Genomic DNA, 18,952 nt, shown 5'->3' with positions numbered 1-18,952 from the left:
GTCCTCTCTCCTGTCCCCTCACCTTACTGAAGGAGAAGACGGGTATGACCGGTGTCCTCTCTCCTGTCCCCTCACCTTACTGAAGGAGAAGACGGGTATGACCGGTGTCCCCTCCTGTCCCCTCACCTTACTGAAGGAGAAGACGGGTATGACCGGTGTCCTCTCTCCTGTCCCCTCACCTTACTGAAGGAGAAGACGGGTATGACCGGTGTCCCCTCCTGTCCCCTCATCTTACTGAAGGAGAAGACGGGTATGACCTGTGTCCCCTCTCTCCTGTCCCCTCACCTTACTGAATGAGAAGACGGGTATGACCGGTGTCCCCTCTCTCCTGTCCCCTCACCTTACTGAATGAGAAGACGGGTATGACCGGTGTCCCCTCCTGTCCCCTCACCTTACTGAAGGAGAAGACACGTATGACCGGTGTCCTCTCTCTCCTGTCCCTTCACCTTACTGAAGGAGAAGACGGGTATGACCGGTGTCCTCTCTCTCCTGTCCCCTCACCTTACTGAATGAGAAGACGGGTATGACCGGTGTCCCCTCTCTCCTGTCCCCTCACCTTACTGAATGAGAAGACGGGTATGACCGGTGTCCCCTCACCTTACTGAAGGAGAAGACACGTATGACCGGTGTCCTCTCTCTCCTGTCCCCTCACCTTACTGAATGAGAAGACGGGTATGACCTGTGTCCCCTCTCTCCTGTCCCCTCACCTTACTGAATGAGAAGACGGGTATGACCGGTGTCCTCTCTCCTGTCCCTTCACCTTACTGAAGGAGAAGACGGGTATGACCGGTGTCCTCTCTCTCCTGTCCCCTCACCTTACTGAAGGAGAAGACGGGTATGACCGGTGTCCCCTCTCTCCTGTCCCCTCACCTTACTGAATGAGAAGACAGGTATGACCGGTGTCCTCTCTCTCCTGTCCCTTCACCTTACTGAAGGAGAAGACGGTTATGACCGGTGTCCTCTCTCTCCTGTCCCCTCACCTTACTGAAGGAGAAGATGGGTATGACCGGTGTCCCCTCTCTCCTGTCCCCTCACCTTACTGAAGGAGAAGACGGTTATGACCGGTGTCCCCTCCTGTCCCCTCACCTTACTGAAGGAGAAGACACGTATGACCGGTGTCCTCTCTCTCCTGTCCCCTCACCTTACTGAAGAAGACGGGTATGACCAGTGTCCCCTCTCTCCTGTCCCCTCACCTTACTGAAGGAGAAGACGGGTATGACCGGTGTCCCCTCCTGTCCCCTCACCTTACGGAAGGAGAAGACAGGTATGACCGGTGTCCCCTCACCTTACTGAAGGAGAAGACGGTTATGACCGGTGTCCCCTCTCTCCTGTCCCCTCACCTTACTGAAGGAGAAGACGGGTATGACCGGTGTCCCCTCTCTCCTGTCCCCTCACCTTACTGAAGGAGAAGACGGGTATGACCGGTGTCCCCTCACCTTACTGAAGGAGAAGACGGGTATGACCGGTGTCCCCTCACCTTACTGAAGGAGAAGACGGGTATGACCGGTGTCCCCTCACCTTACTGAAGGAGAAGACGGGTATGACCGGTGTCATCCAGCGAGGCACCTGTGGATAATCTCTCACATTGATCACCAGCTCCATGTCTGGGAGAAGAGGGACGAGCTGCAGGAGGAAGTGTTCAACGCCGCTGCACCTGCAGGTGACACAGTGACACAATGACAGAGAGACACGCAGCACACGGACAACAACACAGAGTATGTAACCGGGTCACACCTGCAGAGGACAGTGACACAGAGACACGCTGCACACGGACAGGTGACACAGGGAAAGGCCAGCGGTCAGTGTCACAGGGAGAGGCCAACGGTCAGGGGACAGTGACACAGGGAGAGGCCAGCGGACAGGGGACAGTGACACATGGAGAGGCCAGCGCAGTGACACAGGGAGAGGCCAGCGGACAGTGACACAGGGAGAGGCCAGCGGTCAGGGGACAGTGACACAGGGAGAGGACAGGGACACAGGGAGAGGCCAGCAGACAGTGACACAGGGAGAGGCCAGCGGTCAGGGGACAGTGACACAGGGAGAGGCCAGTGGTCAGTGACACAGGGAGAGGCCAGTGGTCAGTGACACAGGGAGAGGCCAGCGGACAGGTATACAATAGGTATTTAAGACCCAGCACACTCGGGATAAGTGAAAGAAAAATGTTTATTGTGCCATGATGGACGTTCCAGCGGCTGTAGGGTAAGTAATAGGTATTATTTATCCTTATCGCCCCTTGTCGATCCCACAGCTGGATGAAGACCTCCCAGGTCCCGCGGCTTCAGTCTCTTCCTTCTCTGACCTCATCCTTCCATCTTACTTTTGGTCATCGTCTTGGTCTTTAAATTTCCCTTGGAATCCAGCATATCTTCTCCATATCTTCTCCCCCCGGTAACGCACGTTATATACACATATCTTATCCCCCCTGTAACGCACGTTATATACACATATCTTATCCCCCTGTAACGCACGTTATATACACATATCTTATCCCCCCGGTAACGCACGTTATATACACATATCTTATCCCCCCTGTAACGCACGTTATATACACATATCTTATCCCCCCTGTAACGCACGTTATATACACATATCTTATCCCCCCTGTAACGCACGTTATATACACATATCTTATCCCCCTGTAACGCACGTTATATACACATATCTTATCCCCCCTGTAACGCACGTTATATACACATATCTTATCCCCCCTGTAACGCACGTTATATACACATATCTTATCCCCCCTGTAACGCACGTTATATACACATATCTTATCCCCCCTGTAACGCACGTTATATACACATATCTTATCCCCCCTGTAACGCACGTTATATACACATACCTTATCCCCCCTGTAACGCACGTTATATACACATATCTTATCCCCCTGTAACGCACGTTATATACACATATCTTATCCCCCCTGTAACGCACGTTATATACACATATCTTATCCCCCTGTAACGCACGTTATATACACATATCTTATCCCCCCTGTAACGCACGTTATATACACATATCTTATCCCCCCTGTAACGCACGTTATATACACATATCTTATCCCCCTGTAACGCACGTTATATACACATATCTTATCCCCCTGTAACGCACGTTATATACACATATCTTATCCCCCCTGTAACGCACGTTATATACACATATCTTATCCCCCCTGTAACGCACGTTATATACACATATCTTATCCCCCCTGTAACGCACGTTATATACACATATCTTATCCCCCCGGTAACGCACGTTATATACACACCGAGTTCCCGCTTTGTCTAACCCTGGCCCTTCCTGTTACGGATCTGTCCGCCCGCCGCCGGTGTCATTTCTTCACCCTTCGGGATGTTGTCACAGACGTTTGTTTGGTTCCGAGCCCATGTATTATTTTCCTGTCTCTTGGTGTAATACCCAGCATGCATCTCTCCACCATCCTTTGCGTTGTCTGACGCTTCCGCATTCTCTTCGTGTAACCGCTCTTATCACCCTGTGTCAGGGTGGGGTCCTAGTCCATACTCCCTTAGTACGGCACAGTCCTGCCGGTCAGGATATCCTCCGCGGACTGGAGATGGCGTGGCAGTCCTGCCTGGGCCGGCGAAGGGAGAGAGTGTCCCGGGAGCTAGTCACGCCCCTCGGACTAGGCCAGACCCGTTCCCCGTAGGCCCCAGCCAGTTTCCCCTGCCGCGGATGTATTATAGGGCCGGCCCATAGTAAGGGACTTGTCCTATTAGTGTGGACAATCCAGCGGGTGAGCCACGGAAACGCCGCGGAGGATTCCCCCGGCCTGGCGGCGTTCCGGGACGCAAGGAGATTGTGTTGGAGGCCCCGCATCGTGGGACCACGTTTGCCGCCTGTCCACAAATCCCCTGGTTACCTGGGTAAGCCAGGAAGGTACCACCACGTGCGCCCACGGGAGGGTAGCGCGGCCCGCACATATTTGGGTGGGTCTGTTCTGTGGACATCGGGAGCCGGGAGCCCCGGGCACGGCCAGTTAGTGGGGGGTATTGTTACTGTGTATTGCATTGCTGGGAGCTCTATGGGAGTAACGGGTGCTGCATATACACCGTTTGGATTGTGGTAATTAGAGGTATACCCTATCGGCATACCGGTTCCCGTGAGGGGCTATCCCGCCAACGCAGGGATCCTCACGGGTGGAGGCGCTGCACCAGCCAGCCCGGGCTCCCCAAGTGCGGAGGCTCAGCCCTCTTGTAAGCCTAACAGGTGCAGTTTTGTGGGCAGACACAAAAATGGAAGTTTTGGTCTAAATTCCAAGCGTTAAGTCTGGCACAAGCCCAATACTGCACATCACCAGCTACCAGCGCCCCGACTGTCAGGCCCGGAGCTGGGGGCACAAGCCCAATACTGCACATCACCAGCCACCAGCACCCCGACTGTCAGGCCCGGAGCTGGGGGCACAAGCCCAATACTGCACATCACCAGCCACCAGCACCCCGACTGTCAGGCCCGGAGCTGGGGGCACAAGCCCAATACTGCACATCACCAGCCACCAGCACCCCGACTGTCAGGCCCGGAGCTGGGGGCACAAGCCCAATACTGCACATCACCAGCCACCAGCACCCCGACTGTCAGGCCCGGAGCTGGGGGCACAAGCCCAATACTGCACATCACCAGCCACCAGCACCCCGACTGTCAGGCCCGGAGCTGGGGGCACAAGCCCAATACTGCACATCACCAGCCACCAGCACCCCGACTGTCAGGCCCGGAGCTGGGGGCACAAGCCCAATACTGCACATCACCAGCCACCAGCACCCCGACTGTCAGGCCCGGAGCTGGGGGCACAAGCCCAATACTGCACATCACCAGCCACCAGCACCCCGACTGTCAGGCCCGGAGCTGGGGGCACAAGCCCAATACTGCACATCACCAGCTACCAGCACCCCGACTGTCAGGCCCGGAGCTGGGGGCACAAGCCCAATACTGCACATCACCAGCCACCAGCACCCCGACTGTCAGGCCCGGAGCTGGGGGCACAAGCCCAATACTGCACATCACCAGCCACCAGCACCCCGACTGTCAGGCCCGGAGCTGGGGACACAAGCCCAATACTGCACATCACCAGCCACCAGCACCCCGACTGTCAGGCCCGGAGCTGGGGGCACAAGCCCAATACTGCACATCACCAGCCACCAGCACCCCGACTGTCAGGCCCGGAGCTGGGGACACAAGCCCAATACTGCACATCACCAGCCACCAGCACCCCGACTGCCAGGCCCGGAGCTGGGGACACAAGCCCAATACTGCACATCACCAGCCACCACCCCGACTGTCAGGCCCGGAGCTGGGGGCACAAGCCCAATACTGCACATCACCAGCCACCAGCACCCCGACTGTCAGGCCCGGAGCTGGGGGCACAAGCCCAATACTGCACATCACCAGCCACCTGCACCCCGACTGTCAGGCCCGGAGCTGGGGGCACAAGCCCAATACTGCACATCACCAGCTACCAGCACCCCGACTGTCAGGCCTGGAGCTGGGGGTACAAGCCCAATACTGCACATCATCAGCCACCAGCGCCCCGACTGCCAGGCCCAGAGCTGGGGACACAAGCCCAATACTGCACATCACCAGCTACCAGCACCCCGACTGTCAGGCCCGGAGCTGGGGGCACAAGCCCAATACTGCACATTACCAGCCACCAGCACCCCGACTGTCAGGCCCGGAGCTGGGGGCACAAGCCCAATACTGCACATCACCAGCTACCAGCACCCCGACTGTCAGGCCCGGAGCTGGGGACACAAGCCCAATACTGCACATCACCAGCTACCAGCACCCCGACTGTCAGGCCCGGAGCTGGGGGCACAAGCCCAATACTGCACATCACCAGCCACCAGCACCCCGACTGTCAGGCCTGGAGCTGGGGGTACAAGCCCAATACTGCACATCACCAGACACCTGCACCCCGACTGTCAGGCCTGGAGCTGGGGGTACAAGCCCAATACTGCACATCACCAGCCACCAGCACCCCGACTGCCAGGCCCGGAGCTGGGGACACAAGCCCAATACTGCACATCACCAGCCACCAGCACCCCGACTGTCACGCCTGGAGCTGGGGGTACAAGCCCAATACTGCACATCACCAGCCACCAGCACCCCGACTGCCAGGCCCGGAGCTGGGGGCACAAGCCCAATACTGCACATCACCAGCACCCCGACTGTCAGGCCCAGAGCTGGGGGCACAAGCCCAATACTGCACATCACCAGCCACCAGCGCCCCGACTGCCAGGCCCGGAGCTGGGGGTACAAGCCCAATACTGCACATCACCAGCCACCAGCACCCCGACTGCCAGGCCCGGAGCTGGGGGCACAAGCCCAATACTGCACATCACCAGCCACCAGCACCCCAACTATCAGGCCTGGAGCTGGGGGCACAAGCCCAATACTGCACATCACCAGCCACCAGCACCCCGACTGCCAGGCCCGGAGCTGGGGGCACAAGCCCAATACTGCACATCACCAGCCACCAGCACCCCGACTGCCAGACCCAGAGCTGGGGACACAAGCCCAATACTGCACATCACCAGCCACTAGCACCCCGACTGCCAGGCCCAGAGCTGGGGACACAAGCCCAATACTGCACATCACCAGCCACCAGCACCCCGACTGCCAGGCCCGGAGCTGGGGGCACAAGCCCAATACTGCACATCACCAGCCACCAGCGCCCCGACTGTCAGGCCTGGAGCTGGGGACACAAGCCCAATACTGCACATCACCAGCCACCAGCACCCCGACTGTCAGGCCCGGAGCTGGGGGCACAAGCCCAATACTGCACATCACCAGCCACCAGCACCCCAACTATCAGGCCTGGAGCTGGGGACACAAGCCCAATACTGCACATCACCAGCCACCAGCACCCCGACTGTCAGGCCCGGAGCTGGGGACACAAGCCCAATACTGCACATCACCAGCCACCAGCACCCCGACTGTCAGGCCTGGAGCTGGGGGCACAAGCCCAATACTGCACATCACCAGCCACCAGCACCCCGACTGTCAGGCCCGGAGCTGGGGGCACAAGCCCAATACTGCACATCACCAGCCACCTGCACCCCGACTGTCAGGCCCGGAGCTGGGGGCACAAGCCCAATACTGCACATCACCAGCCACCAGCGCCCCGACTGTCAGGCCTGGAGCTGGGGACACAAGCCCAATACTGCACATCACCAGCCACCAGCACCCCGACTGTCAGGCCCGGAGCTGGGGACACAAGCCCAATACTGCACATCACCAGCCACCAGCACCCCGACTGTCAGGCCCGGAGCTGGGGGCACAAGCCCAATACTGCACATCACCAGCCACCAGCACCCCGACTGTCAGGCCCGGAGCTGGGGGCACAAGCCCAATACTGCACATCACCAGCCACCTGCGCCCCGACTGTCAAGCCTGGAGCTGGGGACACAAGCCCAATACTGCACATTACCAGCCACCAGCACCCCGACTGTCAGGCCCGGAGCTGGGGGCACAAGCCCAATACTGCACATCACCAGCCACCAGCACCCGACTGTCAGGCCCGGAGCTGGGGGCACAAGCCCAATACTGCACATCACCAGCCACCAGCACCCGACTGTCAGGCCCGGAGCTGGGGGCACAAGCCCAATACTGCACATCACCAGCCACCAGCACCCCAACTATCAGGCCTGGAGCTGGGGACACAAGCCCAATACTGCACATCACCAGCCACCAGCACCCCGACTGCCAGGCCCGGAGCTGGGGGCACAAGCCCAATACTGCACATCACCAGCCACCAGCGCCCCGACTGCCAGGCCCGGAGCTGGGGGCACAAGCCCAATACTGCACATCACCAGCCACCAGCGCCCCGACTGCCAGGCCCGGAGCTGGGGACACAAGCCCAATACTGCACATCACCAGCCACCTGCACCCCGACTGCCAGGCCCGGAGCTGGGGGCACAAGCCCAATACTGCACATCACCAGCCACCAGCGCCCCGACTGTCAGGCCTGGAGCTGGGGGCACAAGCCCAATACTGCACATTACCAGCACCCCGACTGCCAGGCCCGGAGCTGGGGGCACAAGCCCAATACTGCACATCACCAGCCACCAGCGCCCCGACTGTCAGGCCTGGAGCTGGGGGCACAAGCCCAATACTGCACATTACCAGCACCCCGACTGCCAGGCCCGGAGCTGGGGGCACAAGCCCAATACTGCACATCACCAGCCACCAGCGCCCCGACTGTCAGGCCCGGAGCTGGGGGCACAAGCCCAATACTGCACATCACCAGCCACCAGCACCCCAACTATCAGGCCTGGAGCTGGGGACACAAGCCCAATACTGCACATCACCAGCCACCAGCACCCCGACTGTCAGGCCCGGAGCTGGGGACACAAGCCCAATACTGCACATCACCAGCCACCAGCACCCCGACTGTCAGGCCCGGAGCTGGGGGCACAAGCCCAATACTGCACATCACCAGCCACCAGCACCCCGACTGTCAGGCCTGGAGCTGGGGGCACAAGCCCAATACTGCACATCACCAGCCACCAGCACCCCGACTGTCAGGCCCGGAGCTGGGGGCACAAGCCCAATACTGCACATCACCAGCCACCTGCACCCCGACTGTCAGGCCCGGAGCTGGGGGCACAAGCCCAATACTGCACATCACCAGCCACCAGCGCCCCGACTGTCAGGCCTGGAGCTGGGGACACAAGCCCAATACTGCACATCACCAGCCACCAGCACCCCGACTGTCAGGCCCGGAGCTGGGGACACAAGCCCAATACTGCACATCACCAGCCACCAGCACCCCGACTGTCAGGCCCGGAGCTGGGGGCACAAGCCCAATACTGCACATCACCAGCCACCAGCACCCCGACTGTCAGGCCCGGAGCTGGGGGCACAAGCCCAATACTGCACATCACCAGCCACCTGCGCCCCGACTGTCAAGCCTGGAGCTGGGGACACAAGCCCAATACTGCACATTACCAGCCACCAGCACCCCGACTGTCAGGCCCGGAGCTGGGGGCACAAGCCCAATACTGCACATCACCAGCCACCAGCACCCGACTGTCAGGCCCGGAGCTGGGGGCACAAGCCCAATACTGCACATCACCAGCCACCAGCACCCGACTGTCAGGCCCGGAGCTGGGGGCACAAGCCCAATACTGCACATCACCAGCCACCAGCACCCCAACTATCAGGCCTGGAGCTGGGGACACAAGCCCAATACTGCACATCACCAGCCACCAGCACCCCGACTGCCAGGCCCGGAGCTGGGGGCACAAGCCCAATACTGCACATCACCAGCCACCAGCGCCCCGACTGCCAGGCCCGGAGCTGGGGACACAAGCCCAATACTGCACATCACCAGCCACCTGCACCCCGACTGCCAGGCCCGGAGCTGGGGGCACAAGCCCAATACTGCACATCACCAGCCACCAGCGCCCCGACTGTCAGGCCTGGAGCTGGGGGCACAAGCCCAATACTGCACATTACCAGCACCCCGACTGCCAGGCCCGGAGCTGGGGGCACAAGCCCAATACTGCACATCACCAGCCACCAGCGCCCCGACTGTCAGGCCTGGAGCTGGGGGCACAAGCCCAATACTGCACATTACCAGCACCCCGACTGCCAGGCCCGGAGCTGGGGGCACAAGCCCAATACTGCACATCACCAGCCACCAGCGCCCCGACTGTCAGGCCCGGAGCTGGGGGCACAAGCCCAATACTGCACATCACCAGCCACCAGCACCCCAACTATCAGGCCTGGAGCTGGGGACACAAGCCCAATACTGCACATCACCAGCCACCAGCACCCCGACTGTCAGGCCCGGAGCTGGGGACACAAGCCCAATACTGCACATCACCAGCCACCAGCACCCCGACTGTCAGGCCCGGAGCTGGGGGCACAAGCCCAATACTGCACATCACCAGCCACCAGCACCCCGACTGTCAGGCCTGGAGCTGGGGACACAAGCCCAATACTGCACATCACCAGCCACCAGCACCCCGACTGTCAGGCCCGGAGCTGGGGACACAAGCCCAATACTGCACATCACCAGCCACCAGCACCCCGACTGTCAGGCCTGGAGCTGGGGGCACAAGCCCAATACTGCACATCACCAGCCACCAGCACCCCGACTGTCAGGCCCGGAGCTGGGGACACAAGCCCAATACTGCACATCACCAGCCACCAGCGCCCCGACTGTCAGGCCCGGAGCTGGGGACACAAGCCCAATACTGCACATCACCAGCCACCAGCACCCCGACTGTCAGGCCCGGAGCTGGGGGCACAAGCCCAATACTGCACATCACCAGCCACCAGCACCCCGACTGTCAGGCCTGGAGCTGGGGACACAAGCCCAATACTGCACATCACCAGCCACCAGCACCCCGACTCTCAGGCCCGGAGCTGGGGGTACAAGCCCAATACTGCACATCACCAGCCACCAGCACCCCGACTGTCAGGCCCGGAGCTGGGGGCACAAGCCCAATACTGCACATCACCAGCCACCAGCACCCCGACTGTCAGGCCTGGAGCTGGGGGCACAAGCCCAATACTGCACATCACCAGCCACCAGCACCCCGACTGTCAGGCCCGGAGCTGGGGGTACAAGCCCAATACTGCACATCACCAGCCACCAGCGCCCCGACTGTCAGGCCCGGAGCTGGGGGTACAAGCCCAATACTGCACATCACCAGCCACCAGCACCCTGACTGCCAGGCCCAGAGCTGGGGACACAAGCCCAATACTGCACATCACCAGCCACCAGCACCCCGACTGTCAGGCCCGGAGCTGGGGGCACAAGCCCAATACTGCACATCACCAGCCACCAGCGCCCCGACTGCCAGGCCCGGAGCTGGGGGCACAAGCCCAATACTGCACATCACCAGCCACCAGCGCCCCGACTCTCAGGCCCGGATCTGGGGGCACAAGCCCAATACTGCACATCACCAGCCACCAGCACCCCGACTGTCAGGCCCGGAGCTGGGGGCACAAGCCCAATACTGCACATCACCAGCCACCAGCGCCCCGACTGTCAGGCCTGGAGCTGGGGACACAAGCCCAATACTGCACATCACCAGCCACCAGCACCCCGACTGTCAGGCCCGGAGCTGGGGACACAAGCCCAATACTGCACATCACCAGCCACCAGCACCCCGACTGCCAGGCCTGGAGCTGGGGACACAAGCCCAATACTGCACATCACCAGCCACCAGCACCCCGACTGCCAGGCCCGGAGCTGGGGACACAAGCCCAATACTGCACATCACCAGCCACCAGCGCCCCGACTGCCAGGCCCGGAGCTGGGGACACAAGCCCAATACTGCACATCACCAGCCACCAGCACCCCGACTGTCAGGCCCGGAGCTGGGGACACAAGCCCAATACTGCACATCATCAGCCACCAGCGCCCCGAATGTCAGGCCCGGAGCTGGGGACACAAGCCCAATACTGCACATCACCAGCCACCAGCGCCCCGAATGTCAGGCCCGGAGCTGGGGACACAAGCCCAATACTGCACATCACCAGCCACCAGCACCCCGACTGTCAGGCCCGGAGCTGGGGGCACAAGCCCAATACTGCACATCACCAGCCACCAGCGCCCCGACTGTCAGGCCCGGAGCTGGGGACACAAGCCCAATACTGCACATCACCAGCCACCAGCACCCCGACTGCCAGGCCCGGAGCTGGGGACACAAGCCCAATCCTGCACATCACCAGCCACCAGCACCCCGACTGTCAGGCCCGGAGCTGGGGACACAAGCCCAATACTGCACATCACCAGCCACCAGCACCCCGACTGTCAGGCCCGGAGCTGGGGACACAAGCCCAATACTGCACATCACCAGCCACCAGCACCCCGACTGTCAGGCCCGGAGCTGGGGGTACAAGCCCAATACTGCACATCACCAGCCACCAGCACCCCGACTGCCAGGCCCGGAGCTGGGGACACAAGCCCAATACTGCACATCACCAGCCACCAGCACCCCAACTGTCAGGCCTGGAGCTGGGGACACAAGCCCAATACTGCACATCACCAGCCACCAGCGCCCCGACTGTCAGGCCTGGAGCTGGGGGTACAAGCCCAATACTGCACATCACCAGCCACCAGCACCCCGACTGTCAGGCCCGGAGCTGGGGGCACAAGCCCAATACTGCACATCACCAGCCACCAGCACCCCAACTGTCAGGCCTGGAGCTGGGGACACAAGCCCAATACTGCACATCACCAGCCAACAGCACCCCGACTGTCAGGCCCGGAGCTGGGGGCACAAGCCCAATACTGCACATCACCAGCCACCAGCACCCCGACTGCCAGGCCTGGAGCTGGGGGCACAAGCCCAATACTGCACATCACCAGCCACCAGCGCCCCGACTGTCAGGCCTGGAGCTGGGGACACAAGCCCAATACTGCACATCACCAGCCACCAGCGCCCCGACTGTCAGGCCCGGAGCTGGGGACACAAGCCCAATACTGCACATCACCAGCCACCAGCACCCCGACTGTCAGGCCCGGAGCTGGGGGCACAAGCCCAATACTGCACATCACCAGCCACCAGCACCCCGACTGTCAGGCCCGGAGCTGGGGGCACAAGCCCAATACTGCACATCACCAGCCACCAGCACCCCGACTGTCAGGCCCGGAGCTGGGGGCACAAGCCCAATACTGCACATCACCAGCTACCAGCACCCCGACTGTCAGGCCCGGAGCTGGGGGCACAAGCCCAATACTGCACATCACCAGCCACCAGCACCCCGACTGTCAGGCCCGGAGCTGGGGGTACAAGCCCAATACTGCACATCACCAGCCACCTGCACCCCGACTGCCAGGCCCGGAGCTGGGGGCACAAGCCCAATACTGCACATCACCAGCCACCAGCACCCCGACTGTCAGGCCCGGAGCTGGGGGCACAAGCCCAATACTGCACATCACCAGCCACCAGCACCCCGACTGTCAGGCCCGGAGCTGGGGGCACAAGCCCAATACTGCACATCACCAGCCACCAGCACCCCGACTGTCAGGCCCGGAGCTGGGGGCACAAGCCCAATACTGCACATCACCAGCCACCAGCACCCCGACTGCCAGGCCCGGAGCTGGGGACACAAGCCCAATACTGCACATCACCAGCCACCAGCACCCCGACTGTCAGGCCCGGAGCTGGGGACACAAGCCCAATACTGCACATCACCAGCCACCAGCGCCCCGAATGTCAGGCCTGGAGCTGGGGACACAAGCCCAATACTGCACATCACAAGCCACCAGCACCCCGACTGTAAGGCCCGGAGCTGGGGACACAAGCCCAATACTGCACATCACCAGCCACCACCCCGACTGCCAGGCCCGGAGCTGGGGACGCCATGTTGTGGGGACGCTTCTCTTGGGACGCCATGTTCTGGGGACGCCATGTTCTGGGGACGCTTCTCTTGGGATGCCATGTTCTGGGGACGCCATGTTCTGGGGACGCTTCTCTTGGGACGCCATGTTCTGGGGACGCCATGTTCTGGGGACGCCATGTTCTGGGGACGCCATGTTCTGGGGACGCTTGTCTTGGGACGCAGGGATTGGGGACGCCATGTTCTGGGGACGCTTGTCTTGGGACGCAGGGATTGGGGACGCCATGTTCTGGGGACGCTTCTCTTGGGACGCAGGGACTGGGAGGCGCGGCAGGATCCGGGGGAGAATGGATGGTACAAAGTACAGGCGAGAAATCAGTTTCACCTGAATTCTTGCGCAACGTGCGCCCGCTTCCGCCGCACGGACGCAATCCCTGCATTAAGGCAGTCTGATCGCTCAGCGCACGGTCTGCGGTACCATGGCCGCAGCCTTAGTGTATATATAGTCACACACACCTTGCTGGGAACATACACTACTCCTTCTCATATAACAGTGTATGTATATATATGTATATATACACATGACATATTACACCGTGTGTGTGTGGTGTGTGGTGTGTGTGTGTGTGTGTGTGTGTACACATGACATATTACACCGTGTCATGATTTATTTAACAAAAATAAAGCCAAAATGGAGAAGCTACGTGTGAAAAACTAAGTACACTTATGATTCAATAGCTTGTAGAACCACCTTTAGCAGCAATAACTTGGAGTAATCGTTTTCTGTATGACTTTATCAGTCTCTCACATCGTTGTGGAGGGATTTTGGCCCACTCTTCTTTACAACGTTGCTTCAGTTCATTGAGGTTTGTGGCCATTTGTTTATGCACAGCTCTCTTAAGGTCCCGCCACAGCATTTCAATCAGGTTGAGGTCTGGACTTTGACTGGACCATTGCAACACCTTGATTCTTTTCTTTTTCAGCCATTCTGTTGTAGATTTGCTGGTGTGCTTGGGATCATTGTCCTGTTGCATGACCCAATTTCGACCAAGTTTTAGCTGTCGGACAGATGGCCTCACATTTGACTCTAGAATACTTTGGTATACAGAGGAGTTCATGGTCGACTCAATGACTGCAAGGTTCCCAGGTCCTGTGGCTGCAAAACAAGCCCAAATAATCACCCCTCCACCACCGTGCTTGACAGTAGGTATGATGTGTTTGTACTTATATACTGTGTTTGGTTTTCGCCAAACGTGGCGCTGTGCATTATGGCCAAACATCTCCACTTTGGTCTCATCTGTCCAAAGGACATTGTTCCAGAAGTCTTGTGGTTTGTTCAGATGCAACTTTGCAAACCTAAGCCGTGCTGCCATGTTCTTTTTAGAGAGAAGAGGCTTTCTCCTGGCAACCCTTCCAAACAAACCATACTTGTTCAGTCTTTTTCTAATTGTACTGTCATGAACGTTAACATTTAACATGCTAACTGAGGCCTGTAGAGTCTGAGATGTAACTCTTGGGTTTTTTGCAATTTCTCTGAGCATTGCACAGTCTGACCTTGGGGTGAATTTGCTGGGACGTCCACTCCTGGGAAGATTGGCAACTGTCTTGAATGTTTTCGACTTTTGAATAATCTTTCTCACTGTAGAATGATGGACTTTAAATTGTTTGGAAATGGCCTTATAACCCTTCCCAGATTGATGGGCAGCAACAATTGCTTCTCTAAGATCATTGCTGATGTCTTTCCTCCTTGGCATTGTGTTAACACCTGAATGCTCCAGACCAGCAAACTGCTAAAGCTTCGGCTTTTATAGAGGTGCTCACACTTGCTGATGATCAATTAATCAATCAAGGGCATTTGATTAGCAGCACCCGTCTGCTACTTAGCATGTTAATTCCTATGGAAGCAGTAAGGGGGTACTTAGTTTTTCACACATAGCTGCTCTATTTTGGCTTTATTTTTGTTAAATAAATCAGGACACGGTGTAATATGTCATGTGTACACACACACACACACACACACACACACACACACACACACACACACACACACTGTGTAATATGTCCATGTGTTGTTGTTCATCTGAGGTTGTATTTACCTAATTTTAAGACCTGCTAAGGAACAGATGATTGTTATTATTTCCTGATATGTAAAACCATAGAATTCAAAGAGGGTGTACTTTCTTTTTCTATCTATCTATCTATCTATCTATCTATCTATCTATCTATCTATCACACACACCTTGCTGGGAACATACACTCCTCCTCATATAACAGTGTATATATATATATATATATATATATGTCACACATACCTTGCTGGGAACATACACTCCTCCTCCTCATATAACAGTGTATATATATATATATCTTATACTATATTAGTGAAAGCACTGTATGTTTGCCTGCCTGCCTGCATGCATGCCTGCCTGCTGGATGTCCGGTGTCCCTAGCGGCAATCTCATTGGTCCCTTGGCCCGCCCGCCCCCGCACACCTCTCATTGGCCTCACACACTCACACCACCCCCTTGGCCCGCCCCCCACACCTCTCATTGGCCTGAGGCGGAGTGACGGGCCAAAGGTCCAAAAAAATAAATAAAACACACACACACACACACACACACACACACACACACACACACACACACACACACACACACACACACACACACACACACACACCTCTCCAAATCACCTTTTCCCCCTCCCCAGCGGCATCACCTCTTCCCCCTCCCCAGCGGCATCACCTCTTCCCCCTCCCCAGCGGCATCACCTCTTCCCCCTCCCCAGCGGCATCACCTCTTCCCCCTCCCCAGCGGCATCACCTCTTCCCCCTCCCCAGCGGCATCACCTCTTCCCCCTCCCCAGCGGCATCACCTCTTCCCCCTCCCCAGCGGCATCACCTCTTCCCCCTCCCCAGCGGCATCACCTCTTCCCCCTCCCCAGCGGCATCACCTCTTCCCCCTCCCCAGCGGCATCACCTCTTCCCCCTCCCCAGCGGCATCACCTCTTCCCCCTCCCCAGCGGCATCACCTCTCCCCCTCCCCAGCGGCATCACCTCTCCCCCTCCCCGCTCCAAATCACCTTTCCCCCTCCCCAGCGGCATCACCTCTCCCCCCTCACCGCTCCAAATCACCTCTCCCCCTCACCGCTCCAAATCACCTCTCCCCGCTCCAAATCACCTCTCCCCCCGCTCCAAATCACCTCTCCCCGCTCCAAATCACCTCTCCCCGCTCCAAATCACCTCGCTTCCCGCAGCTGCCACGCGGCGCGTAAGATGGCGGACCCCCTTCCTCCCTCGCGGCGCCGAGTCAGACGGTGGCGGCGCCCGGAAGTACAGGTAGGTGTCGCTCCCCACCTCCGGCGCCAAACGGAACTGAGAAAGGGCGCATCAACTGAGGTGTGTGTGTGTGTGTGTGTGTGTGTGTGTGTGTGTGTGTGTGTGTGACTGTCCACTGCCCCCCCCTCCTGTCCACTGCCCCCCCCTCCTGTCCACTGCCCCCCCCCTCCTGTCCACTGCCCCCACCCCCTGTCCACTGCCCCCCCTCCTGTCCACTGCCCCCCCTCCTGTCCACTGCCCCCCCCTCCTGTCCACTGCCCCCCCCCCTCCTGTCCACTGCCCCCTCCCTCCTGTCCACTGCCCCCCCTCCTGTCCACTGCCCCCCCTCCTGTCCACTGCCCCCCCTCCTGTCCACTGCCCCCCCCTCCTGTCCACTGCCCCCCCCTCCTGTCCACTGCCCCCCCCCTCCTGTCCACTGCCCCCCCCCTCCTGTCCACTGCCCCCCCCCTCCTGTCCACTGCCCCCCCCCTCCTGTCCACTGCCCCCCCCTCCTGTCCACTGCCCCCCCCCTCCTGTCCACTGCCCCCCCCCCCTCCTGTCCACTGCCCCCCCCCTCCTGTCCACTGCCCCCCCCCTCCTGTCCACTGCCCCCCCCCTCCTGTCCACTGCCCCCCCCCTCCTGTCCACTGCCCCCCCCCTCCTGTCCACTGCCCCCCCCCCTCCTGTCCACTGCCCCCCCCTCCTGTCCACTGCCCCCCCCCCTCCTGTCCACTGCCCCCCCCCCCTCCTGTCCACTGCCCCCCCCCCCTCCTGTCCACTGCCCCCCCCCCCTCCTGTCCACTGCACCCCCCCCTCCTGTCCACTGCCCCCCCCCTCCTGTCCACTGCCCCCCCCCTCCTGTCCACTGCCCCCTCCCTCCTGTCCACTGCCCCCCCTCCTGTCCACTGCCCCCCCCCTCCTGTCCACTGCTGCCCCCCCCCTCCCTTTGACGCCCCCCCCCTCCCTTTGACGCCCCCCCCCCTCCCTTTGACGCCCCCCCCCTCCCTTTGACGCCCCCCCCTCCCTTTGACGCCCCCCCCCTCCCTTTGACACCCCCCCCCTCCCTTTGACGCCCCCCCCTCCCTTTGACGCCCCCCCCCCTCCCTTTGACGCCCCCCCCCCTCCCTTTGACGCCCCCCCCCCTCCCTTTGACGCCCCCCCCCTCCCTTTGACGCCCCCCCCTCCCTTTGACGCCCCCCCCCCCTCCCTTTGACGCCCCCCCCCTCCCTTTGACGCCCCCCCCTCCCTTTGACGCCCCCCCCTCCCTTTGACGCCCCCCCCCTCCCTTTGACGCCCCCCCCCCTCCCTTTGACGCCCCCCCCCTCCCTTTGACGCCCCCCCCTCCCTTTGACGCCCCCCCCCCCTCCCTTTGACGCCCCCCCCCTCCCTTTGACGCCCCCCCCTGCCTTTGACGCCCCCCCTGCCTTTGACGCCCCGCGCGCACACACTGACTGCCGCACGCACGCACACACTGACTGACGCGCACACAAAGCCTGACTGACGCACGCACACACTGACTGAGGCACACACTGACTGTGTGTGCGTCAGTCAGTCTGTGTGTGTTTGTGTTTCTGCCTCAGACTCACTGACGCGCGAGCAAACACACAGTGACTGACGCACACACGCTACATGAAGCTGTAAAGGAGGGAGGGAGGGGGGGGGACTGGATTGATGTGAATGGGGGACAAACAGAGAGAGGGGGGAGGAGAGAGAGGAACGGGAACATTACATCCCGGGCAACGCCGGGTCTCTCAGCTAGTATATATATATATGTCACACATACCTTGCTGGGAACATACACTCCTCCTCCTCATATAACAGTGTATATATATATATATATATATATGTCACACATACCTTGCTGGGAACATACACTCCTCCTCCTCATATAACAGTGTATATATATATATATATATATATATATATATATATATATAGTCACACATACCTTGCTGGGAACATACACTCCTCCTCCCGGTACAGCCGGTGGTTGATGACCTGGTAATGGGTCCCCAGCTTCCGACCCAGCACATTCTGCATAAGGTCCCGAGAGATCCCAGAACTGAACGGGGCGAGGTCCTGCTGCAGAACCCTGCGGGCAAGAGGGCAGCGGGGTCACACAGGGGGCAGCGGGGGTCACACAGGGGGCAGCGGGGTCACAGAGGGGGCAGCGGGGTCACACAGGGGGGGCAGCGGGGTCACACAGGGGGGGGCAGCGGGGTCACAAAGGGGGGGGGCAGGGGGGTCACACGGGTGGGGGAGCAGGGGGGTCACACGGGTGGGGGAGCAGGGGGGTCACACGGGTGGGGGAGCTGGGGGGTC

The 18,952-nt window shown here is 59.9% G+C and overlaps 1 protein-coding gene across 1 annotated transcript in view; it reads right to left on the bottom strand.

Moving 5' to 3' along the window:
* POGLUT1 (protein O-glucosyltransferase 1) overlaps positions 1 to 18,722 on the bottom strand; it is a gene marked incomplete at its 5' end in the record, with an annotated part of 62,658 nt that extends 43,936 nt beyond the window's left edge. Inside the window, 2 exons of the mRNA XM_075580596.1 lie at positions 1,519 to 1,654; positions 18,579 to 18,722. Coding sequence (XP_075436711.1) covers positions 1,519 to 1,654; positions 18,579 to 18,722 — 280 coding nt within the window. The remainder of the gene's footprint in view (positions 1 to 1,518; positions 1,655 to 18,578) is intronic.
* Positions 18,723 to 18,952: the final 230 nt, after the last annotated feature.

The sequence above is a fragment of the Ascaphus truei genome (genome assembly GCF_040206685.1).
Source record: "Ascaphus truei isolate aAscTru1 chromosome 3 unlocalized genomic scaffold, aAscTru1.hap1 SUPER_3_unloc_9, whole genome shotgun sequence".
Lineage (NCBI taxonomy): Eukaryota > Metazoa > Chordata > Amphibia > Anura > Ascaphidae > Ascaphus > Ascaphus truei.
This window is presented reverse-complemented; position numbering and strand designations above follow the sequence as displayed.